Source organism: Hippichthys cyanospilos, chromosome 8, assembly GCF_059441005.1.
Source record: "Hippichthys cyanospilos isolate Australia breed blue-spotted pipefish chromosome 8, RoL_Hcya_1.0, whole genome shotgun sequence".
In the NCBI taxonomy this organism is placed as follows: Eukaryota; Metazoa; Chordata; class Actinopteri; order Syngnathiformes; family Syngnathidae; genus Hippichthys; species Hippichthys cyanospilos.
This window is the reverse complement of record NC_142376.1, coordinates 22,893,072-22,919,276: the sequence shown is the minus strand read 5'-3', so window position 1 is coordinate 22,919,276 and position 26,205 is coordinate 22,893,072. Positions and strand designations below refer to the sequence as shown.

At 38.5% G+C, this 26,205-nt stretch overlaps 1 protein-coding gene and 1 long non-coding RNA gene across 5 annotated transcripts in view; one reads left to right on the top strand and one right to left on the bottom strand.

The window, feature by feature from the left end:
• Positions 1-1,792: 1,792 nt before the first annotated feature.
• LOC148420550 (uncharacterized) lies at positions 1,793-25,348 on the top strand. Of its 2 annotated transcripts, XR_015866346.1 has the most exons (4): positions 1,793-1,991; positions 2,197-2,342; positions 22,835-22,964; positions 24,223-25,348. It is a non-coding gene; the product is annotated as an uncharacterized LOC148420550 (long non-coding RNA). The 2 variants fall into 2 exon arrangements; XR_015866345.1 differs by lacking the exon at positions 2,197-2,342.
• Positions 23,806-26,205, bottom strand: part of fbxo28 (F-box protein 28) — a 51,434-nt gene continuing 49,034 nt past the window's right edge. For all 3 annotated transcript variants that reach the window (XM_088420915.1, XM_088420917.1, XM_088420916.1), the window contains one exon: positions 23,806-24,662. In XM_088420915.1, coding sequence (XP_088277041.1) covers positions 24,157-24,662 — 506 coding nt within the window. In that variant the 3' untranslated portion in view covers positions 23,806-24,156. The remainder of the gene's footprint in view (positions 24,663-26,205) is intronic.

Genomic DNA, 26,205 nt, shown 5'->3' with positions numbered 1-26,205 from the left:
TTACGTTTTTTTATACTAGTCACATTTAAAGTATTTAGCCTTTTCAAACTGTTCTTACTTTCATTTCATCTTACTTTTCATTCCACAGTTCAACTTTTTTCAGTTTTTTAACTGTATTATTCGTAGTTCTACATAGATTCACGTTCAAACATGCTTCATTCTTTTTATATAAAGCTTTCACAGTGTGAATTGACATCGCTCCGCCGTGGCCCAGCGGTAGAGTTGTCGTTTTCAACATGTCCGTACTCTGGTTCGAGTCCCGGTTCGGCCAAATCAAGTGTCACGTTGATAGTTGTTTTTCTTCTCTTCTGCTTTTACTTCGGATCATCCACACTTTTTTATGATTCAAACATTGGTTTTTTTCAGTTTCTCAGTCTTTCAACTTTGTAAGATTCATAATTTTTCACAGATTCACATCATTCTACAGTTCAACTTTTTTCAGTTTTTCATTCATCTTCAAATTCCACAGTTCAACTTTTTTTCAGTTTTTCAACTTTGTATTCATATTTCTTCACAGATTCACACCATTCAATCGTTCCACATAATTCCACTTTTCAACTCCCAAACCTTCAACGGTTTCACCTTCACACGCAATTTCTTCAGAAATTGCACTTTTTCTAGTTATTATTATTATTATTTTTTTTTTATTCCGACCGTTTTTTAGGTACGTTTCAACTCATTCCCAGTTCATCCAATTCATGCCGTTCAAACTTCATATCATTCCACATATTCATGTTTAGTGCGGGTCTATTTTTCAAGTTTCAACTTTTCATCGTTTTCCTACAATTTAAGTTTTTGTACCGTAAAAATGGCCTAATGTTAAGTGAATGGGCTGGTCTTCGTGCTTTATTTTTAAACTTTAACGTTTTCGATATTTCCCATGTCTCCGTAGCTCATGGGATTTGTGTATCGCGTTCGCACTTCATGTTCGTGGGTTCAATCCCAGGCTGCGTCATTTTTTAGTTGTGTGAGTCTTTTTTAGTTAGTGCGGGTCTATTTTTCAAGTTTCAACTTTTCATCGTTTTCCTACAATTTAAGTTTTTGTACCGTAAAAACGGCCTAATGTTAAGTGATTGGAGCGTTCATCCTACTTCCTTTTAAAGCGTTCACGGTTTCGTCATTTCCCGTGGCTCAGACGTTCTGATGACGTATATCTACTACATGTTCGTGCGTTCGATCCCCGCTGTGTCTTTTCACACATGCAGTGTTTTTTTTCAGTTAATTCAGTATTTTTTTTTTTGTTTCAATTCCTTCCCAGTTCATCCAATTCATGCCGTTCGAACTTCATATCATTCCACATATTCACGTGAAGTGCTTTTTTATTTTTCAAGGTTCAACTATTCATCGTTTTCCTACAATTTACGTTTTTTATACTATTCATATTTAAAGAATTTAGCCTTTTCAAACTGTTCTTACTTTCATTTCATCTTTTCATTCCACAGTTGAACTTTTTTCAGTTTTTTAACTTTGTATTATTCGTAGTTCTTCATAGATTCACGTTCAAAAATACTTCATTCCCTAGTGTGGTCTTACACTGCCCCCCAGTGGCCCAATGGTAGAGTGGTCATCTTCAACATGTCCGTGTCCCGGTTCGGGCAAATCGCGTTTCACGTTTACAGTTCAACTTTCAGCTACAATTCAAGTTTTTGTACCGTAAAAATTGTCTAATGTTAAGTGAATGGTGTTGTTAAGAAGTTTCTGATTATACTTAACGATTTCGTGTTTGAATCGTTCTGTTATTACTATTTACGTATGGACATGTTTCTCCTGTGGTCATGTGATCTTCCTAGCAACCGCCTAGCAACTAATCACAAGTTATGTTTCATTCCTCCACTACCAATCAGGACTCTGTTTACACTATCATAGGTTGTTTTGCTCTTTCACGGGTCAGTCGGCAGGTATCGTTGTAACGGACAGTCATTTTTTCTGCTTTCTATCATTCTGTGGATTATCTAATTCCTTTCATTATTATTCCGTGCGTCCATGAGAATGTAAGTACAGTTTGAATATGTTGTCCGTTCGTGGTTTTGGATACATGTTTACGTTTGCACTGCTTCACTTTGTCCATTAATGTCTAAGTTGTTATTGCACCTAAGTTTGGTATAATTGCTAAAGGCAGATATACTGTACTTTTCATACTTCACTTTTAGTATTCACGTTAAAGTTTCATCCACAAAATGTGCGTGTTTGTCGCAGGTTTGCCGTGTGTGCCAATGTGATCCTTACGCCGTAAGGGAGTGACGTCACCGCCCACTCAAATCTATTCGGCTCCATTAACCCTTTCCTACCTAACGCACATTTTGGAACGATTGGGTTGAATTCATTCTTCCTATCATTGTACGGTATGTTTGCCTGTGTTGTTTATGTTATTCTAAGCTAATATAGAGTCATGTGAGCATATGATGTAACATATTGTACAATGTTAGTTATGTTAGTTATCAATGTTTAGTGAATGTTCTCTGCTCTCCTTTGCAGAGACCACACACCCACAATCAAACATAGAACACACACAGAACACACAAACACAGAAACACACACACACCAACCCAGATAAATAAATAGAACATTATATACAAATAAAGAGTGGCATGAGCGTGTGCATCGTCTTTATGTTCTGGCCGGACAACCTGATAAGATTGAGGATCCTCTGAATCAGTCAAGTACAGTCCTTTCAAGGAGGTCACAAGTTTGGACGCTACTCCGACACCTCCATTACAGGTGTGATTCAAAAACATGCAGGATACAAGCCCTCGAGGACTGGAGTTTGACACCTATAGTTTAGTTACACAAAGTAATCCATTTCCCATGTTGCCATCGGGCGGCCATCTTAGACCACTGAAGACTCCAACTCCGATCTGCCCTCATGGGCGGCCATCTTGGATATTTTATTAGACGTCTCATTACCTCTCACTACTGCTTCCACCTAGTACGGCATCTGGCTTGGTTAACTCAGCTTGATTCATACGTTTTAGTTTTTTTCAGTTTTTCAACTCTGTATTATTCACATTTCTTCACTGTTTCACATCAATCCACCTCATTCAATCCACCTCATTCAAATGATAAGCTCATTAGCAGGAGTTTAAAACTCCAGTCCTCGAGGGCTGATATCCTGCATGTTTTTGAATCACATCATTCACTTAACATTAGGCCTAATGTCACAGATTCACATTATTCCAGTTCAACTTTTCTCAGTTTGTTAACTATGTAGGATTCATAATTTTTCACAGATTCAAATCATTCTACAGTTCAACTTTTTTTCAGTTTTTCATTCATCTTCAAATTCCACGGTTCAACTTTTTTTCAGTTTTTCAACTTTGTATTCATATTTCTTCACAGATTCACACCATTCAATCGTTCCACATCATTCCACTTTTCAACTCCCAAACCTTCAACGGTTTCACCTTCACACGCAATTTCTTCAGAAATTGCACATTTTCTAGTTATTGTGTGAAGGTGAAACCTTCACACTTATGTTTTTCTCCACCTTTATTGTGTGAAGGTGGAACCTTCACACATATGTTATTGTGCTCGGCCATTTTCTTTATTATTGTGTGAAGGTGGAACCTTCACACATATGTTATTGTGCTCGGCCATTTTCTTTATTGTGTGAAGGTGGAACCTTCACACATATGTTATTGTGCTCGGCCATTTTCTTTATTATTGTGTGAAGGTGGAACCTTCACACATATGTTATTGTGTTCGGCCATTTTCTTTATTATTATTATTATTATTATTCTTATTCTGCCTGTTTTTCGACGGGTTTCAGCTCATTCCCAGTTTATCCGATTCACACCGTTCCAATTTCACATTATTCCAGTAAAGCGCCCGAAGGGCGTTTCCATTTTTGGAATTCCAAGTATTCACAGTTTTCCCAGAATTCCCGGTTTTCCACCCCAAAAAGTCCCATTGACTAACATTGGGTCATATTTTGTTTCATTATTACAGCTCTCCCTTTTCATATTTTCAATATTTAACTTATTCATCTCGTTATAGGGATCCTTCCTATCATTCCAGTAATTAATACATTCCAATATTTTCCCATAATTCCATATTTTTCATCCTTCAAATATTCATAATTCATTTCCAATGGGAGGGCTTCCCATTCATTCCCAATGGGAGATTAAACATTTCACATTTTGAGCTTTCCTATTTCATATTCATAACATTTAACTCATACATTTCGCCTGTTGGCTCATTCCCACTATTGTAACAATTAATAATTTTCAATATTTTCCCATAATTACATATTTTTCATGTATAACAATTCATAATTCATTCCCAGTGGCGGACTTAACATTTTTTATTTAAAGCTTCTCCACTTCACACTCACATTAATCAGTTAATACATTCCCCAATTTGAATACTACTCATATTCACACCTTCCAGTAATTCATAACTATTTTCATATTTTTACCCATAATTCCTCATTCCCATTTTCCTCATCCAAAACTTTGTAACCTTCTATCTTGGCCATTCCTGCTCCGATTCCCACCGTTCCAACTTTAATGGATTCCCCCAATTCCCACCATTTCATTTGTGTATCCCCTTTCCTCTTCCCATGATTCAAAAATTACCCACAATTCCACTTTATCAGTTTTTCCCCTCTATCTTTTCCATTCTTTATCCGATTCTGACCATTCCAACTTTAATCAATTCCCCCAATGCCCGCCACTCCATTTTTACCCACAATTCAAAAATTACCCATAATTCCACTTTTTCAGTTTTTCCCTTCTATCTTTGCCATTCTTCATCCGATTCTGACCGTTCCAACTTTCATCAATTCCCCCGATGCCCGCCACTCCATTTTTACCCACAATTCTAAAATTACCCATAATTCCACTTTTTCAGTTTTTCCCTTCTATCTTTGCCATTCTTCATCCAATTGCGACCGTTCCAACTTGAATCAATTCCCCCAATTCCCGCCATTACATGGTGGTATCTATTTTCTTCTTACCTGAATTAAAAAATTACCCACAATTCCACTTTTTCAGTTTTTCCCTTCTATCTTTTCCATTCTTCATCCGATTGTGACCGTTCCAACATTAATCAATTCCCCTGATGCCCGCCACTCCATTTTTACCCACAATTCAAAAATTACCCATAATTCCACTTTTTCAGTTTTTCCCTTCTATCTTTGCCATTCTTCATCCGATTCTGACCGTTCCAACTTTCATCAATTCCCCCGATGCCCGCCACTCCATTTTTACCCACAATTCAAAAATTACCCATAATTCCACTTTTTCAGTTTTTCCCTTCTATCTTTGCCATTCTTCATCCGATTCTGACCGTTCCAACTTGAATCAATTCCCCCAATGCCCGCCACTCCATTTTTACCCACAATTCAAAAATTACCCATAATTCCACTTTTTCAGTTTTTCCCTTCTATCTTCACCATTCTTCATCCGATTTTTACCGTTCTAACTTTAATCCATTCTCCCAATGCCCGCCACTCCATTTTTACTCACAATTCAAAAATTTCCCACAATTCCACTTTTTCAGTTTTTCCCTTCTACCTTTGCCATTCTTCATCCGATTGCGACCGTTCCAAGTTTAATCGATTCATCCAATTCCCCCCATTCAATGGTAGTTTGAATTTTCTTCTTTCCAGAGTTCAAAAATTACCCACAATTCCACTTTTTTAGTTTATCACTTCTATCTTTGTCATTCTTCATCCGATTCGGACCGTTCCAACTTTAATCAATTCCCCCAATTCCCACCATTCCACATCATTCAACACCTTTGCCTTCAGAGGTTACACCTTCACACGCAATTTCTTCAGAAATTGCAAATATTCTAGTTATTATTATTATTCTTATTCTGCCTGTTTTTCGACGGATTTCAGCTCATTCCCAGTTTATCCGATTTACACCGTTCCAATTTCACATTATTCCAGTTAAGCGCCCGAAGGGCGTTTCCATTTTTGGAATTCCAAGTATTCACAGTTTTCCCAGAATTCCCGGTTTTCCACCCCAAAAAGGCCCATTGACTTACATTGGGTCATTTTTTGTTTCATTATTACAGCTTTCCCTTTTCATATTTTCAATATTTAACTCATTCAACTCGTTTTAGGGATCCTTCCCATCATTCCAGTAATTGATACATTCCAATATTTTCCCATAATTCCATATATTTCATCCTTCAAATATTCATAATTCATTTCCAATGGGAGGGCTTCCCATTCATTCCCAATGGGAGATTAAACAATTTACATTTTGAGCTTTCCTATTTCATATTCATAACATTTAACTCATACATTTCGCCTTATGGCTCATTCCCACCATTGTAACAGTTAATAATTATTAATATTTTCCCATAATTCAATATTTTTCATGTATAACAATTCATAATTCATTTCCAGTGGTGGATTTAACATTATTTACTTGAAGCTTCTCTACTTCACACTCACATTAATCAGTTAATACATTCCCCAATATCAATACTACTCATATTCACACCTTCCAGTAATTCATAACTATTTTCATATTTTTACCCATAATTCCTCATTCCCATTTTCCTCACCAAACTTTGTAACCTTCTATCTTGGCCATTCCTGCTCCGATTCCCACCGTTCCAACTTTAGTGGATTCCCCCAATTCCCACCATTTCATTTGTGTATCCCCTTTCCTCTTCCCATGATTCAAAAATTACCCACAATTCCACTTTTTCAGTTTTTCCCCTCTATCTTTGCCATTCTTCATCCGATTCTGACCATTCCAACTTTAATCAATTCCCCCAATGCCCGCCACTCCATTTTTACCCACAATTCAAAAATTACCCATAATTCCACTTTTTCAGTTTTTCTCTTCTATCTTTGCCATTCTTCATCCGATTCTGACCGTTCCAACTTTCATCAAATCCCCCGATGCCCGCCACTCCATTTTTACCCACAATTTAAAAATTACCCATAATTCCACTTTTTCAGTTTTTCCCTTCTATCTTTGCCATTCTTCATCCAATTCTGACCGTTCCAACTTTAATCAATTCCCCTGATGCCCGCCACTCCATTTTTACCCACAATTCAAAAATTACCCATAATTCCACTTTTTCAGTTTTTCCCTTCTATCTTTGCCATTCTTCATCCGATTCTGACCGTTCCAACTTTCATCAATTCCCCCGATGCCCGCCACTCCATTTTTACCCACAATTCAAAAATTACCCATAATTCCACTTTTTCAGTTTTTCCCTTCTATCTTTGCCGTTCTTCATCCGATTGCGACCGTTCCAACTTTAAACAATTCCCCCAATTCCCGCCATTCCATGATGTATCTATTTTCTTCTTACGTAATTTCAAAAATTACCCATAATTCCACTTTTTCAGTTTTTCCCTTCTATCTTTGCCATTCTTCATCCGATTCTGACCCTTCCAACTTTCATGAATTCCCCCGATGCCCGCCACTCCATTTTTACCCACAATTCAAAAATTACCCATAATTCCACTTTTTCAGTTTTTCCCTTCTATCTTTGCCGTTCTTCATCCGATTGCGACCGTTCCAACTTTAAACAATTCCCCCAATTCCCGCCATTCCATGATGTATCTATTTTCTTCTTACGTAATTTCAAAAATTACCCATAATTCCACTTTTTCAGTTTTTCCCTTCTATCTTTGCCATTCTTCATCCGATTCTGACCGTTCCAACTTTCATCAATTCCCCCGATGCCCGCCACTCCATTTTTACCCACAATTCAAAAATTACCCATAATTCCACTTTTTCAGTTTTTCCCTTCTATCTTTGCCGTTCTTCATCCGATTGCGACCGTTCCAACTTTAAACAATTCCCCCAATTCCCGCCATTCCATGATGTATCTATTTTCTTCTTACGTAATTTCAAAAATTACGCACAATTCCACTTTTTCAGTTTTTCCCTTCTATCTTCACCATTCTTCATCCGATTTTTACCGTTCCAACTTTAATCCATTCTCCCAATGCCCGCCACTCCATTTTTACTCACAATTCAAAAATTTCCCACAATTCCACTTTTTCAGTTTTTCCCTTCTACCTTTGCCATTCTTCATCCGATTGCGACCGTTCCAAGTTTAATCGATTCATCCAATTCCCCCCATTCAATGGTAGTTTGAATTTTCTTATTTCCAGACTTCAAAAATTACCCACAATTCCACTTTTTCAGTTTATCACTTCTATGTTTGTGATTCTTCATCCGATTCGGACCGTTCCAACTTTAATCAATTCCCCCAATTCCCACCATTCCACATCATTCAACACCTTTGCCTTCAGAGGTTACACCTTCACACGCAATTTCTTCAGAAATTGCAAATATTCTAGTTATTATTATTATTATTATTCTTATTCTGCCTGTTTTTCGACGGATTTCAGCTCATTCCCAGTTTATCCGATTCACACCGTTCCAATTTCACATTATTCCAGTTAAGCGCCCGAAGGGCGTTTCCATTTTTGGAATTCCAAGTATTCACAGTTTTCCCAGAATTCCCGGTTTTCCACCCCAAAAAGTCCCATTGACTTACATTGGGTCATTTTTTGTTTCATTATTACAGCTCTCCCTTTTCATATTTTCAATATTTAACTTATTCATCTCGTTATAGGGATCCTTCCTATCATTCCAGTAATTAATACATTCCAATATTTTCCCATAATTCCATATTTTTCATCCTTCAAATATTCATAATTCATTTCCAATGGGAGGGCTTCCCATTCATTCCCAATGGGAGATTAAACATTTTACATTTTGAGCTTTCCTATTTCATATTCATAACATTTATCTCATACATTTCGCCTTATGGCTCATTCCCACCATTGTAACAGTTAATAATTATTAATATTTTCCCATAATTCAATATTTTTCATTTATAACAATTCATAATTCATTCCCAGTGGTGGATTTAACATTTTTTACTTGAAGCTTCTCCACTTCACACTCACATTAATCAGTTAATACATTCCCCAATATCAATACTACTCATATTCACACCTTCCAGTAATTCATAACTATTTTCATATTTTTACCCATAATTCCTCATTCCCATTTTCCTCATCCAAAACTTTGTAACCTTCTATCTTGGCCATTCCTGCTCCGATTCCCACCGTTCCAACTTTAATGGATTCCCCCAATTCCCACCATTTCATTTGTGTATCCCCTTTCCTCTTCCCATGATTCAAAAATTACCCACAATTCCACTTTATCAGTTTTTCCCCTCTATCTTTTCCATTCTTTATCCGATTCTGACCATTCCAACTTTAATCAATTCCCCCAATGCCCGCCACTCCATTTTTACCCACAATTCAAAAATTACCCATAATTCCACTTTTTCAGTTTTTCCCTTCTATCTTTGCCATTCTTCATCCGATTCTGACCGTTCCAACTTTCATCAATTCCCCCGATGCCCGCCACTCCATTTTTACCCACAATTCAAAAATTACCCATAATTCCACTTTTTCAGTTTTTCCCTTCTATCTTTGCCATTCTTCATCCAATTGCGACCGTTCCAACTTGAATCAATTCCCCCAATTCCCGCCATTACATGGTGGTATCTATTTTCTTCTTACCTGAATTAAAAAATTACCCACAATTCCACTTTTTCAGTTTTTCCCTTCTATCTTTTCCATTCTTCATCCGATTGTGACCGTTCCAACATTAATCAATTCCCCTGATGCCCGCCACTCCATTTTTACCCACAATTCAAAAATTACCCATAATTCCACTTTTTCAGTTTTTCCCTTCTATCTTTGCCATTCTTCATCCGATTCTGACCGTTCCAACTTTCATCAATTCCCCCGATGCCCGCCACTCCATTTTTACCCACAATTCAAAAATTACCCATAATTCCACTTTTTCAGTTTTTCCCTTCTATCTTTGCCATTCTTCATCCGATTTTTACCGTTCTAACTTTAATCCATTCTCCCAATGCCCGCCACTCCATTTTTACTCACAATTCAAAAATTTCCCACAATTCCACTTTTTCAGTTTTTCCCTTCTACCTTTGCCATTCTTCATCCGATTGCGACCGTTCCAAGTTTAATCGATTCATCCAATTCCCCCCATTCAATGGTAGTTTGAATTTTCTTCTTTCCAGAGTTCAAAAATTACCCACAATTCCACTTTTTCAGTTTATCACTTCTATCTTTGTCATTCTTCATCCGATTCGGACCGTTCCAACTTTAATCAATTCCCCCAATTCCCACCATTCCACATCATTCAACACCTTTGCCTTCAGAGGTTACACCTTCACACGCAATTTCTTCAGAAATTGCAAATATTCTAGTTATTATTATTATTTTTATTATTCCGACCGTTTTTTAAGTTCGTTTCAACTTTTTTCCAGTTCATCCAATTCATGCCGTTCAAACTTCATATCATTCCACATATTCATGTTTAGTGCGGGTCTATTTTTCAAGTTTCAACTTTTCATCGTTTTCCTACAATTTAAGTTTTTGTACCGTAAAAATGGCCTAATGTTAAGTGAATGGGCTGGTCTTCGTACTTTATTTTTAAACTTTAACGGTTTCGGCATTTCCTATGTCTCTGTGGCTCATGGGAATTGTGTGCCGTATTCGCACTTCATGTTCGTGGGTTCAATCCCAGGCTGCGTCTTTTCGCACATTCAGTGTTTTTTTTTTTTCAGTTAATTCCGTATTTTCTTTTGCTTTCAACTCCTTCCCAGTTCATCCAATTCATGCCGTTCAAACTTCATATCATTCCACATATTCATGTGAAGTGCTTTGTATTTTTCAAGGTTCAACCATTCATCGTTTTCCTACAATTTACGTTTTTTTATACTAGTCACATTTAAAGTATTTAGCCTTTTCAAACTGTTCTTACTTTCATTTCATCTTACTTTTCATTCCACAGTTCAACTTTTTTCAGTTTTTTAACTGTATTATTCGTAGTTCTACATAGATTCACGTTCAAACATGCTTCATTCTTTTTATATAAAGCTTTCACAGTGTGAATTGACATCGCTCCGCCGTGGCCCAGCGGTAGAGTTGTCGTTTTCAACATGTCCGTACTCTGGTTCGAGTCCCGGTTCGGCCAAATCAAGTGTCACGTTGATAGTTGTTTTTCTTCTCTTCTGCTTTTACTTCGGATCATCCACACTTTTTTATGATTCAAACATTGGTTTTTTTCAGTTTCTCAGTCTTTCAACTTTGTAAGATTCATAATTTTTCACAGATTCACATCATTCTACAGTTCAACTTTTTTCAGTTTTTCATTCATCTTCAAATTCCACAGTTCAACTTTTTTTCAGTTTTTCAACTTTGTATTCATATTTCTTCACAGATTCACACCATTCAATCGTTCCACATAATTCCACTTTTCAACTCCCAAACCTTCAACGGTTTCACCTTCACACGCAATTTCTTCAGAAATTGCACTTTTTCTAGTTATTATTATTATTCTGCCGTTTTTTGGGACGTTTCATCTCTTTCCCAGTTTATCCGATTCACGCCGTTCCAATTTCATCTTATTCCACTTATTCCCATTCGGGGCGCGTGTATTTTTATAATTCCAATTATTCATAGATTTCCCACAATTCCCTGTTTTCCGAGCCAAAAGTGCCATTGACTTACATTGGGTGATTTTTCATTTCAATATTACATCTTTTACGTTTCATATTTTCAAAATTTAACTCATTCAGCTTGCCTTAGGGATCATTCTCATCATTCCAGTAATACATAGTTTCCAATAATTTCCCATAATTCCATATTTTTCCCACCTTTAATATTTCATAATGCATTTCCAATGGGAGGGCTTCCCATTCATTCTCAATGGGACAATTAACATTTCACATTTTGATGTTTCCCATTTCATATTCATAACATTGAACTTATTCATTCCACCCTATGGCTCATTCCCAACAATTCAATAAATCAAAATTATTCATAATTTCCCATAATTCCATATTTTTCACCTATAACAATTTGTTATTCATTCCCAAAGGCAGATTTTACTTTTCCTACTTGAAGCTTCCTCATTTTGCATTCAATTCATTCAGCCAATTCATTTCACATTGTCATCATTACAAATATTCACATAAACCAGTAATTCATAACAATATTAATAAATTTACCCATAATTCCTCATTCCCATTTTTCTCACCAAAACTTTGTAACCTTCTATCTTGGCCATTCCTACTCCGATTCCCACCGTTCCAACTTTGATGGATTCCCCCAAATCCCGGCATTCCAAAGGGGTAGCTTGCCAGAACTTAAAATTTTACCCACAATTCCTCATTCTGTAGTCACAAAGAATCCATTCATTTTCTATGGGGTCATTCATTCTGTGAGCATGTGACCTTCTTGGACTACTGTTCAGGTACACGTTGTACTCTGTTTACCATGGTACCCCCACCCAGCGGCCGTCTTGGATGAACTCTGACCTACATCAAATACTACAGCTCCCATACACCCCTGTAAGGCGGCCATCTTGGACATTTGACAAGCTCTCGCTGCAGCCCATTCACTTTGAATGGGGAAAAGTGGAAAAAAGTGGGAAAAAAAAGTTTTTTTGGAAACCCTCACGTGGAAATGAGCGGAACCACCTAACTCATGGACCATCGTTGTGGATTTTTAATGATAACGCCGCGACGCTCCGACATTCCGATAAGCGAATAGAGACGATTTTCCGAAGTTCGATAATGGCCGCCCGCTTAACCTGTATAATATAAGCTATTTTAGATTACCTCTTGCGTTTTCTCCATTTGCGTTGGACCTATACTGGTCGTTCCAACTTTAGGTGTTTCCCGTAATTGTTCTTCGACACTTGCCCACATACACTGAGACTCCATTTCCCATCAACCCTGAGGGGCGGCCATCTTGGATATCTGATCAGACATCTCATGAGCGCTCAGCCCAACTTCCACCTAAGATGGCGGCCATCTTGGTTAACTCAGAACAATAAAAACAACACTCTCCTAATGTTGAACATCCAAACTAATAAATTTAATCCCCCAAAATTCAGAGTTTGAACTTTAAGTGTACTTTTTTCTTACTTTTTGATATTTTGTGATATTTTACAAAATTCAAAAAATTGTTGTTTTTTTCACTTAATTGACTACAGGTGTTTGTCCGATTCAGGCTGATGTAGCATTTAACCGTTCATCTTGACCCTGCCTATGACCTCAGAGTGTCATTTACCCACAATGCATCTGTTTTGCATAAGTAATAGCCCCCTAAAACTCGCGAAAAATCAGATTTTTATGTTTCCTCTTGTGATATCTCCATTTGCGTTAAACCTATCCTTATCGTTCCAACTTTAGGTGTTTCCCATGATGGGTAAGAATATCCAAGAACACCCTTGCATTAAAAACTTTAATGTCACTTTAATGACTACAGGTATTTGTCCGATTCAGGCCGATTTAGCGTTTAACCATTCATCTTGACCCTGCCTATGACCTCAGAGTGTCATTTACCCATAATGCATCTAATTTGCATAAGTAATAGCCCCCTAAAACTCGCGAAAAATCCGATTTTTTATGTTTCCTCTTGTGATATCTCCATTTGCGTCCGACCTAAACTTAACGTTCCAACTTTAGGTGTTTCCCATTATGGGTTAGATTGCCAAGAACACCCTCGCACCAAACATTTCAAGTTTTCCCCATTTTTTACCCATAATTCCTCAGTTAATTGTTCTTGCCAAAACATTGTAACCTTCTGTCTTCGCCATTCTTCATCCGATTCCCACCGTTCAAACTTTAATCGATTCCATTCATCCTCGCCAATTCATTGGTGTATTCATTTACCTCTTAGCAGAATACAAAATTTTCCCACCATTCCACATACTGTACCTTTAATGAACCAATTCATTTTCAATGAGGTCATTCATTGTGTGGGCGTTTGGCTTTCGTGGACTACTGTTAAGGTAGACAGAGTACTCCATTTCCCATGGGGTCGTCAGGTGGCCATCTTGGACACTTGACTACATACACTGAGACTCCATTTCCCATCAAACCTCAGGGGCGGCCATCTTGGATATCTGATCAGACATCTCATTCAGTTTTTCCCTTGTATCTTTGCTAGTCTTCATCCGATTCCGACCGTTCTAATTTTAATCGATTCCCCCGATGCCCGCTATTCCATTTTTACCCACTAATCAAAAATTACCCACAATTCCACTTTTTCAGTTTTTCCCTTATATTTTTGTCATTCTTCATCCGATTCGGACCGTTCCAACTTTAATGGATTCCCCCAATTCCCACCATTTCATTTGTGTATCCCCTTTTCTCTTCCCATGATTCAAAAATTACCCACAATTCCACTTTTTCAGTTTTTCCCTTATATCTTTGTCATTCTTCATCCGATTCCGACCGTTCCAACTTTAATTGATTTCCCCAAGTCCCGCCATTCCATGGTGGTATCCATTTTCTTCTTCCCAGAATTAAAAAATTAACCACAATTCCATTCCTTCTGTTTTTCCCTTGTATCTTTGCCATTCCTACTCCGATTACCACCGGTCCAACTTTAATCGATTCCCCCAATGCCCGTCCTTACATGTTTACCCACAATTCAAAAATTACCCACAATTCCACTTTTTCAGTTTTTCCCTTCTATCTTTGCCATTTTTCATTCGATTCCGACAGTTCCAATTTTATTTGATTCCCCCAAGTCTCTGCATTCCATAGTGGTATTCATTTTCTTCTTCCCAGAATTCAAAATTTTCCCACAATTCCACTTTTTCAGTTTTTCCCTTATATCCTTGCCATTCTTCATCCGATTCCGACTGTTCTAACTTTAATTGATTCCCCCAATTCCCGCCATTCCACATAATTCAAAACCTCTCCCTTCAGGTGTTTCACCTTCACACGCAATTTCTTCAGGAATTGCACATATTCTAGTTATTATTATTCTGCCGTTTTTTGGGACATTTCATCTCTTTCCCAGTTTATCCGATTCACGCCGTTCCAATTTCATCTTATTCCACTTATTCCCATTCGGTGCGCGTGTATTTTTATAATTCCAATTATTCATAGATTACCCACAATTCCCTGTTTTCCGCGCCAAAAATGCCATTGACTTACATTGGGTGATTTTTCATTTCAATATTACATCTTTTACATTTCATATTTTCAAAATTTAACTAATTCAGCTTGCCTTAGGGATCATTCTCATCATTCCAGTAATTCATAGTTTCCAATAATTTCCCATAATTCCATATTTTTCCCACCTTCAATATTTCATAATGCATTTCCAATGGGAGGGCTTCCCATTCATTCTCAATGGGACAATTAACATTTCACATTTTGATGTTTCCCATTTCATATTCATAACATTGAACTTATTCATTCCACCTTATGGCTCATTCCCAACAATTCAATAAATCAAAATTATTAATAATTTCCCATAATTCCATATTTTTCACCTATAACAATTTGTTATTCATTCCAAAAGGCAGATTTTACTTTTCCTATTTGAAGCTTCCTCATTTTGCATTCAATTCATTCAGCCAATTCATTTCACATTGTCATTATTACACATATTCACACAAACCAGTAATTCATAACAATATTAATAAATTTACCCATAATTCCTCATTCCCATTTTCCTCACCAAAACTTTGTAACCTTCTATCTTGGCCATTCCTGCTCCGATTCCCTCCGTTCCAACTTTAATCGATTCCCCCAGTTCCCGCCATTCCATGGTGGCATCCATTTTCCTTTTCCCAAAAATAAAAAATTACCCACAATTCCACTTTTTCAGTTTTTCCCTTACATCTTTGCCATTCCTTCCCCGATTTCCACCATTCCAACTTTAATCGATTCCCCTGATGCCCGCCATTCCATTCGTGTATCCATTTTCCTCTTCCCATAATTCAAAATATTCCCACAATTCCACATGCTGTACCTTTAATGAACCAATTCATCTTCAATGAGGTCATTCATTGTGTTGGGGTTTGGCCTTTGTGGACTACTGTTTAGGTAGACAAAGTACTCCATTTCCCATGGGGTCATCAGGTGGCCATCTTGGACACTTGGCTACATACACTGAGACTCCATTTCCCATCATTCTTCAGGGGAGGCCATCTTGGATATCTGATCAGACATCTCATGAGCGCTCAGCCCAACTTCCACCCAGGATGGCAGCCATCTTGGTTAACTCAGAACAATAAAAACGACTCTCTCCAAATGTTGAACATCCAAACTATGAAATATAATCCCCCAAAATTCAGAATTTGTTGTTTGAGTGTACTTTTTTTCTCACTTTTTGAAATTTTGTGATATTTTACACAATTCAAAGAATTGTTGTTTTTTTCACTTAATGACTACAGGTGTTTGTCCGATTCAGTCTGATTCAGCGTTTGACCGTTCATCTTGACCCTGCCAATGACCTCCGGGTGTCATTTACCCATAAAGCATCTGTTTTGCATAAGTAATAGCCCCCTAAAACCCGCGAAAAATCAGATTTTTTGTTTCCTCTTGTGATATCTCCATTTGCGTCCGACCTATACTTATCGTTCCAACTTTAGGTGTTTCCCATTATGGGATAGATTGCCAAGAACACCCTCGCACCAAAAATTTCAAGTTTTTCCCATTTTTTTACCCATAATTCCTCAGTTTAATTGTTCTTGCCAAAACATTGTAACCTTCTGTCTTCACCATTCTTCATCCGATTCCCACCGTTCCAACTTTAATCGATTCCATTCATCCCTGCCAATTCATTGGTGTATTCATTTACCTCTTACCAGAATTCTAAATTTTCCCACAATTCCACATACTGTACCTTTAATGAACCAATTCATTTTCAATGAATTGTGTGGGCGTTTGGCCTTCGTGGACTACTGTTTAGGTAGACAAAGTACAGTGGTACCTCGGTACTCGACCGCCTCTATACTCGACCAAATCGGTGCTCAACCAAAAAATTCAAGTAGGTAATGCATCGGACCTCGAACAGATTTTCGGTTCTCGACTAGCCGAGCCGAGCCGACCCGAACGCGCTCCTTGGCCCTTCTCGGCCAGCGGGTAAGCGCCAGTTCAACTCAGACCGCCAGCGGAGTAAGACGTTTGTTCGAGTATTTCTTCCCGGATTTAAACGGATTTCGTGTTGCTCTAGCCCTTAATAATGGGTCCAAAGAAAGACAGTGATAAGGGGAAGGCAAAGAGGAAAACAATGAGGACCACTATTGAACCGAAGAAGGAAATTATAGCAAAATATGAACGCGGTGTACGAGTGTCCAACCTCGCGTCGCAGTTAGCTAGCGTCATCATGGAAGGAGTAACTCCCTCGTTGGCCCAGGACGAAAGTTCGGTTCGTGTGGCGTTGAGCGTTATGTCCTCGGACGTTCCCGTCTGGTTCGAGATCACAGGCGGTAACTATGACAGCCGCTTCGACGTCTGGTTCGAGATCACAGGCGGAAACTACGACAGCCGCTTCGACGTGGGTAAGGCCAGCGGAACCCTAATTGTGGCCAGGCCGCTGGACGCCGAGCAGAAGTCCAACTACAACCTGACCGTGGAGGCCACTGACGGGACCAGGAGCGTTAGCACGCAGAATACCCTGACCTGTTTGCGCTCATTCTGGTGCTCCTGCTAACCGGCCTGCTTGCTTTCGGCGTGAGCGAATCTGCGCTGGTCAACAAGATCTTCACCGGCATCAATCTGGTGGTGCTGGGCTTCGTCATCATCTCGGATTTGCTCCGTTTGGCCTCGCCGGCATCCTGTCTGGTGCCGCCACCTGCTTCTACGCCTTGGTTGGCTTTGACTGCATCGCTACCACAAGCATGTCTAATTATTCAGTACTACCACATACATAAGATGGCGGCGCGTGTATACGCAGCGGCCACTCGCTCTCCCGACGATGCGTTGTCTTGTGTACATGTAAAACGCAGAGGATAGTGAGAAACGCTATTTCGATTCCTTTGTATGTTAAGCACATGTGAAGAAATTGACAATAAACTTGACTTTGACTTTGACACATACTTTCCATTATTTCTTATGGGAAAATTGGTTTTGGTGTTCGAACAAATCGGTGCTCGACCACCACCTCAGAACGGATTATGGTCGAGTACCGAGGTACCACTGTACTCTGTTTCCCATGGGGTCGTCAAGCGGCCATCTTGGACACTTGCCCATGTACACTGAGACTCCATTTCCTATCAGCCCTGAGGGGCGGCCATCTTGGATATATGATCAGACATCTCATTCAGTTTTTCCCTTCTATCTTTGCCAGTCTTCACCCGATTCTGACCCTTCCAATTTTAATCGATTCCCCCGATGCCCACCATTCCATTTTTACCCACAAATCAAAAATTACCCACAATTCCACTTTTTTAGTTTTTCCCTTATCTTTGCCATTCCTGCTCCGATTTCTACCATTCCAACTTTAATTGATTCCCCTGATGCCCGCCATTCCAAACCTGTATCCATTTTCCTCTTCCCAGAATTCAAACTTTTCCCACAATTTCACATACTGTACCTTTAATGAACCAATTCTTTTTTCAATGAGGTCATTCATTGTGTGGGGATTTAGCCTTCGTGGACTACTGTTTAGGTCGACAAAGTACTCCATTTCCCATGGGGTCATCAAGCGGCCATCTTGGACACTTGGCACACTTGGACACTTTGGACACTCAGAACAATAAAATCAACACTCTCCAAATGTTGAACATCCAAACTATTAAATATAATCCCCCAAAATTCAGAATTTGAACTTCAAGTGTACTTTTTTTCTTACTTTTTGAAGTTTTTTCACTTAATCGATTCCCCCAATTCCCGCCATTCCAAAGGGGTAGCTTCCCAGAACTTAAAATTTTACTCACAATTCCTCATTCTGTAGTCACAAAGAATCCATTCATTTTCTATGGGGTCATTCATTATGTGAGCATGAGACCTTCATGGACTACTGTTCAGGTACACGTTGCACTCTACCATGGTACCCCCACCCAATAGCCGAAAAACTGAAAAAAACTGAAAAAAACTGAATGTATGAATCAAGCTGAGTTAATCAAGCCAGATGCTATACTAGGTGGAAGCAGTAGTGAGAGGTAATGACGCGTCAAATAAAATATCCAAGATGGCCGCCCATGAGGGCAGATGGGAGTTGGAGTCTTTGGTGGTCTAAGATGGCCGCCCGATGGCATTATGGGAAATGTAGTACTTTGTGTAACTGAACTATAGGTGTCAAACTCCAGTCCTCGAGGGCTTGTATCCTGCATGTTTTTGAATCACACCATTCACTTAACACTAGGCCATTTTTACGGTAGAAAAACTTGAATTGTAGTTGAAAGTTGAACTGTGGAATAAGGTTAATGTGAAGAAATATGAATAATACAAAGTTGAAAATTTGAAAAAAGTTTAACTGTGGAATGATGTGAATGTGTGAAAAAATATGAATAACACAAGGTTGAAAAACTGAAAAAAAAAACAATGTTTGAATAATAAAGTCATTAATACGAAGTAACATTAGGCCATTTTTACAGTAGAAAAACTTGAACTGTAGTTGAAATTTGAACTGTGGAATAATGTTAATGTGAAGAAATATGAATAATACAAAGTTGAAAAATTGAAAAAAGTTGAACTGTGGAATTGATGTGAATGTGTGAAAAAATATGAATAACACAAAGTTGAAAAACTGAAAAAAAAAAAACTGTGAATAATAAAGTGAATAATACGAAGTAAGAGCAGAACAGAAAAAAAAATGTAAACGTGAAACGAGATTTGCCCGAACCGGGGCTCAAACCAGGATGCGCACATCCTGAAGACGGCAACTCTACCACTGGGACACGGCGGGGGAAGGTCAAACAGCACTGTGAAAGCCTTAAATAAAGAGAATGAGGTGTGTTTGAACGTGAATCTGTGAAGAAGTACGAATAGTACCAAATTAAAAAACTGAAAAAAGTTGAACTGTGGAATGAAAAGTAAGATCAAATGAAAGTAAGAACAGTTTGAAAGGGCTATATACTTTAAATGTGAATAGTATAAAAAACCGTGAATTGTAGGAAAACGATGAATAATTGAAACTTGAAAAATACAAAAGCACTTCACATGAATCTGTGGATTGATATGAAGTTTGAACAGCATGAATCGGATGAACTGAGAAGGAGTTGAAACGAAAAGAAAAAACGGAATTAACTGAAAAAAATAAACACTGAATGTGTGAAAAGACGCAACCTGGGATCTAACCAACGAACTTGAAGTGGGAATACGTCAACACTACCACTGAGCCTCGGGGACACAAGAAATTACGAAACCATGAACGCTTTAAAAGGAAGTAGGAAGAACGCTCCAATCACTTAACATTAGGCCATTTTTACGGTACAAAAACTTAAATTGTAGGAAAACGATGAAAAGTTGAAACTTGAAAAATAGACCCGCACTTAACATGAATATGTGGAATGATATGAAGTTCGAACGGAATGAATTGGATGAACTGGGAAGGAGTTAAAACGAACCTAAAAAACGGTCGAAATAATAAAAAGCAGAAAATAATAACTAGAAAATGTGCAATTTCTGAAGAAATTGCGTGTGAAGGTGAAACCGTTGAAGGTTTGGGAGGTGAAAAGTGGAATGATGTGGAACGATTGAAAGATGTGAATCTGTGAAGAAATATGAATACAAAGTTGAAAAACTAAAAAAAAGTTGAACTGTGGAATTTGAAGATGAATGAAAAACTGAAAAAAGTTAAACTGTAGAATGATGTGAATCTGTGAAAAATTATGAATCCTACATAGTTGAAAAACTGAGAAACTGAAAAAAAAAAGGATGTTTGAATCATAAAAAAGTGTGGATGATCCGAAGTAAAAGCAGAATAGAAAATACAATATTTATTTTTCACAATTCTTCACTGTTTCACATCAATCCACAATCCACCTCATTCAATCCACCTCATTCAAATGATTATTCATTATCAGGAGTTTAAAAATGATCCCTAATCCAACTTTTTCAGTTTTTTTACTGCTTTAAATATGAATAATACAAAGTTGAAAAACTGAAAAAAACTGAATGTATGAATCAAGCTGAGTTAACCAAGCCAGATGCTGTACTAAGTGGAAGCAGTAGTGAGAGGTAATGAGACGGCTAATAAAATATCCAAGATGGCCGCCCATGAGGGCAGATGGGAGTTGGAGTCTTCAGTGGTCTAAGATGGCCGCCCCAATGGCATCTTGGGAAATGGAGTACTTTGTGTAACTAAACTATAGGTGTCAAACTCCAGTCCTCGAGGGCTTGTATCCTGCATGTTTTTGAATTACACCATTCACTTAACATTAGGCCATTTTTACGGTAGAAAAACTTGAATTGTAGCTGAAAGTGAACTGTGGAATAATGTTAATGTGAAGAAATGTGAATAATACAAAAATGAAAAATTGAAAAAAGTTAAACTGTGGAAAAAATATGAATAACACAAAGTTGAAAACTGAAAAAAAAACGAATGTTTGAATTATAAAAAACAAAGTGTGGATGATCCGAAGTAAAAGCAGAAGAGAAAAAACAACTGTAAACGTGAAACGCGATTTGCCCGAACCGGGACACGGACATGTTGAAGATGACAACTCTACCACTGGGCCACGGGGGGGCGATGTCAACCCACACTGTGAAAGCTTTAAATAAAGAGAATGAAGTATGTTTGAACGAGAGTCTGTGAAGAACTACGAATAATACAAAGTTAAAAAACTGAAAAAAGTTGAACTGTGGAATGAAAAGTAAGATGAAATGAAAGTAAGAACAGTTTGAAAAGGCTAAATACTTTAAATATGAATAGTATAAAAAAACGTGAGTTGTAGGAAAACGATGAATAGTTGAACCTTGAAAAATACAAAAGCACTTCACATGAATATGTGGAATGATATGGAGTTTGAACGGCATGAATTGGATGAACTGGGAAGGAGTTGAAACCAAAAGAAAATATGGAATTAACTGAAAAAAAAAACTGAATGTGCAAAAAGACGCAACCTGGAATTGAACCCACGAACATGAAGTTGGAATACGTCACACAATACCCATGAGCCACGGGGACACGGGAAATGCAGAAACCGTTAAAGTTTAAAAATAAAGTACGAAGACCACCCCATTCACTTAACATTAGGCCATTTTTACGGTACAAAAACTTAAATTGTAGGAAAACGAAAAGTTTAAACTTGAAAAATAGACCCGCACTAAACATGAATATGTGGAATGATATGAAATTTGAACGGTATGAAATGAATGAACTGGGAAAGAGTTAAAACGAACCTAAAAAACGGTCGGAATAATAAAAAAAATAATAATAATAATAAAGGTGGAGAAAAACATAAGTGTGAAGGTTTCACCTTCACACAATAAAGGTGGAGAAAAACATAACTGTGAAGGTTTCACCTTCACACAAGAAATTGGCCGACAGGAATAACATATGTGTGATGGTTCCACCTTCACACAATAAAGAAAATGGCCGACTGGAATAACATATGTGTGAAGGTTCCACCTTCACACCATAATAAAGAAAATGCCCGACAGGAATAACATATGTGTGAAGGTTGCACTTTCACACAATAAATGGGGGTCAGTTTATGCCGTTCTAGCTGAAACATCAGCGGGCCAGGTTCGAATCTCGAAGTAGTCATCATCCACCCATTCATCCATTTTCTTCAGCCATATTTAATTCATTTTATGTGCGGAATTGTTTATGTCAAAAACAAAAATAAAATAAAAATAAAACAATAAGAATATAAACTATAATAATTATAAGATAAATCAATTAAAAAAAAGGCATCGCTAGATTCCAAAATCAAAACCACTAGGTAGCACCAGAGATCAATCAATATATTTTAAAGGAGCCCTATTATGAAAAGTTAACTTTTTGAAACTTTTAACCATGCTACAATGTCGATTTGTCACTCTAAACAGCCTCAACGTTTTTTTTTCCCCCTTCATTGCTAATTCTGATCTTTCACACCAGCCAAACCCGAACAGATGACTGACTTGCTGATGACGACCAAAGAAATTCTTCCGCAACTGTACACCCACCACCCTGAAGGTTGTGCACATCTTTTGGGCACAGTCCACGTGTAGCCAGGATTATTCAAACGGTCAGTAAATGTCTCCCGTTCGTCCTATCTGCTGTATATACCCGTTTGTTTTTTTCCCAATAAATCCGAAGGTCTCAAAAACTCTGACCAAAGTGAAGATTTGCCAAATCCTATGGATCCGCATTGTGACTTACATCATCACTTTATGCTATTTCCCTCCCTAAGAGGCGCGGAGGTTTTCTGCAAAGAATTAGGGAAAACTACTGTCGCCGAGTAGCTTGGTGTGTTTATGAATGAATAACTGCACTATGCGGATTCATGGAGCAGCAAATTGTTTTTGAAGAAACAGTTATTTGAACAGAATTCTTTTACACACACAGAGGGGCGAAAAATCCCAGTTTAAATAGCCCTTGCCACGTGTAGAGGTATTCGTTTCATTTTGGTTCCGAAGTTGAGAGATTTGCAGTCGGCCAAGTAAACACCAACGTTTCATTTACCAGATATGTTTCACTGTAGAAAACAATTAAATGAAAATGTGTGCATTTATTGCTTTGCCGACGTGCTTTAATGCGAGCACACAGCCGGACATTCTGTGGGCGTAACTGTTATGAATACTGGGATCCCACTGCGACTGATTTGATAGGAGGAATGTGTGTCAGTGAGTGTGAATATTCTTACTCCCATGGTCCACATGTATGGTGGCCCTCTTTGTCAATTTATTAGGTAACTCGGAAGATTCTCATTCCCATGCCTGGGTGGCATCTTGGAAAATTGATTAGGTACACCACAGATCCTCGTCCCTGCTATCCTTCTCGAAGGGCGGCCATCTCCGTCAATTTATTAGTTTCACCGATTATTCTCGCTCCCGTAACCCATGAGACAGCTATTTGAAGACCTTGGAGGACATCTTGGTCAATTTATTTGGTACATCGAGGTTTTTCACTCCCATGGTCCCACCAGCTAGTAGCCAACTTAGGAAATTGATAAAGCGCATAGATTCGCCATACCCCAACTACAGCAGGAAGTAGCTCCATTCCAAATTCTCTCGAATTTTTTCCAACTGAATTTGTTGTTGTTTATTTAGTTTTAAACATCTGACAATTTTTTTATACTTAGATTTTCAAGTGAAGCTTTGACGTCATGAATTAAGAACTCAATCAAAAAAGAATCAATCAAGATAACATGAGAGAAATCAAATTGAGATGAAGAATAAGCAGTCTAATGTTAGAACCAGAATATTTTTATAATACTTTCATTTTTTGCTGCACAAACGTTTTGATTTTCGTAAAAGATCAGAGGTTTTTCTTGTGCGTTTCAGTGATATCTCTCCTTCACAAGTCAGTTCTCTGGCTGTAGAAGGGGCTTCTGCCCTGCCACTTGCCAACACCCTGGCAGGAAGAACGGATGCAGTGGATGGCACAGCAGCAGTGATGGACGTGGAGGGGACAGATGTTCTTGCCGTGGATCCTCCCATAACACTACTGTCCATTAGTTCACGTAGTTTGTGTTCCAGTTCGGCAAGGCGGGCGGTCTGTTCACCAATGACCTGTGTCTGTTCAAGCAACTTCTGCTCTTGGTCCTGAAGCTGCTTCTGCTGCTCTAACTGCTTGACACGAATTTCTTGCATCTCCCGCCGCAAAACTGTCACAGATGCTCCGTTGACCTTCACCTGCTGCTGCACCTTGGTCATCTCAGTGCGTGATGTGGCATTCTTGGCCAGCAAGGACATGGTGCTTAAAGAACTTGATGTGCCTGCCACTGAAAGAAATAAAATGCATTAGTACTCTGTTCTTGTATCTGGTTCGCACATTGACTGTTACATTTGTATCCTTATTTTTTTGGATTATAAGCCGCAACTTTTTTCTTGTGATTTGAGCCCTGCGGTTTATAGTCCTCTGCGGCTTTTCTGCAGTATTTTTTTTCTTTTCTTTTTTTTACTAGCCACCAGGAGACAATCTACCTGTAAAGCAAATGTGTGTAGTTCTATTCAAGGTGTCAATTTATGGAACAACTATGAAGTAAAACTGAAAAAGTGTGAATTAATGTATGGGCTCAAAAAGAAATTTAAATAAATTGTCTAATAAAAATATATTTATTAATAAATGTTTTCATATAAATTGTGTAGGAACTTGTATAAATGTTTGTGAAATTTGTTGTATATATTTGTATACATGCATGATTATATAAATGAATTATGTGCAATGTGTTTATGTTCCCTAAAATAATCAACCACAAATTGAGAAAGAAGACGGTATTGAAGTATTGATTTTGAGTTTGAACTGCTTATTTAACAGTATTGTGACAGTGTTATGTTGAAAACATCCATCCATCTATTTTCTCTAAATATGTTGGTGCTAAACATGCAGGCATGTTCCGTCTGTTGAAGGTATGATTCCTTTGAAATAAAATTTAAAATCAATTAAAAAAGAAACTGCCATAAACCATCTTTTCGCATCTATATCTGATGTTACAACCTGCAGGTTAAAGGCCGGTGCGGCTTATCCGTGACAAAAATGCTGCTGTGCCTTATATCCATCCATAGATTCATTTTCTAACAGTGCATTCCGGGGTCGAGTCATAGGGGCAGTAGTTGGAGCAGCGAAGCTCAAACTTCCCTCTCCCCAGCCACTTTGTCCAACTCTTCTAGGAGTATCCTCAGGCGTTCGCAAGCCAGCCGAGAAACATAGTCCCTGGGTCCTCCTCCCCTTGAGATATGCCCGGAACACCTCACCAGGGAGGCGTCCGGGAAGCATCTGAAAAAGATGCCCAAACCACCCCAACTGGCTCCTCTCAATCCGGAGCAGTGGCTCAATGCTGAGCCCCTCCCAGATGACTGAGCTTCCCACCCTATCTCTTAAGGAAAGCCTGGACCCCCGCCGGAGGAATCTTATTTTGGTCGCCTTTCACGGGCTCTTGTTCTTTTGGACGACCCACAGCTCGTGACCATAGATGAGGGCAGGGATGCAGATCAACCGGTGAATGAGAGCTTTGCCTTTCTTTATCACAACAGACAGGTACAGAGTCTGCAACGCGGCAGACGCTGCATCATCAAACTCCCATTCCATCCTACCCTCACTAGTCAGCAAGACCCCAAGATACTTAAACTCCTCCACATGAGGTAGGACCTCATCCCGAACCTGGAGAGGGCACTACACCCTTTTTCAACTGGGGATACATGGTCTCTGATTTGGAGGTGCTGATCTTTATCCCAGCCACTTCACACTCGGCCCCTTGACATAAGGTAAAGGGGCCGAACAGCCCTTATTCAAGGGATTCGGTACCCTGTACTCCCGAAGCAACC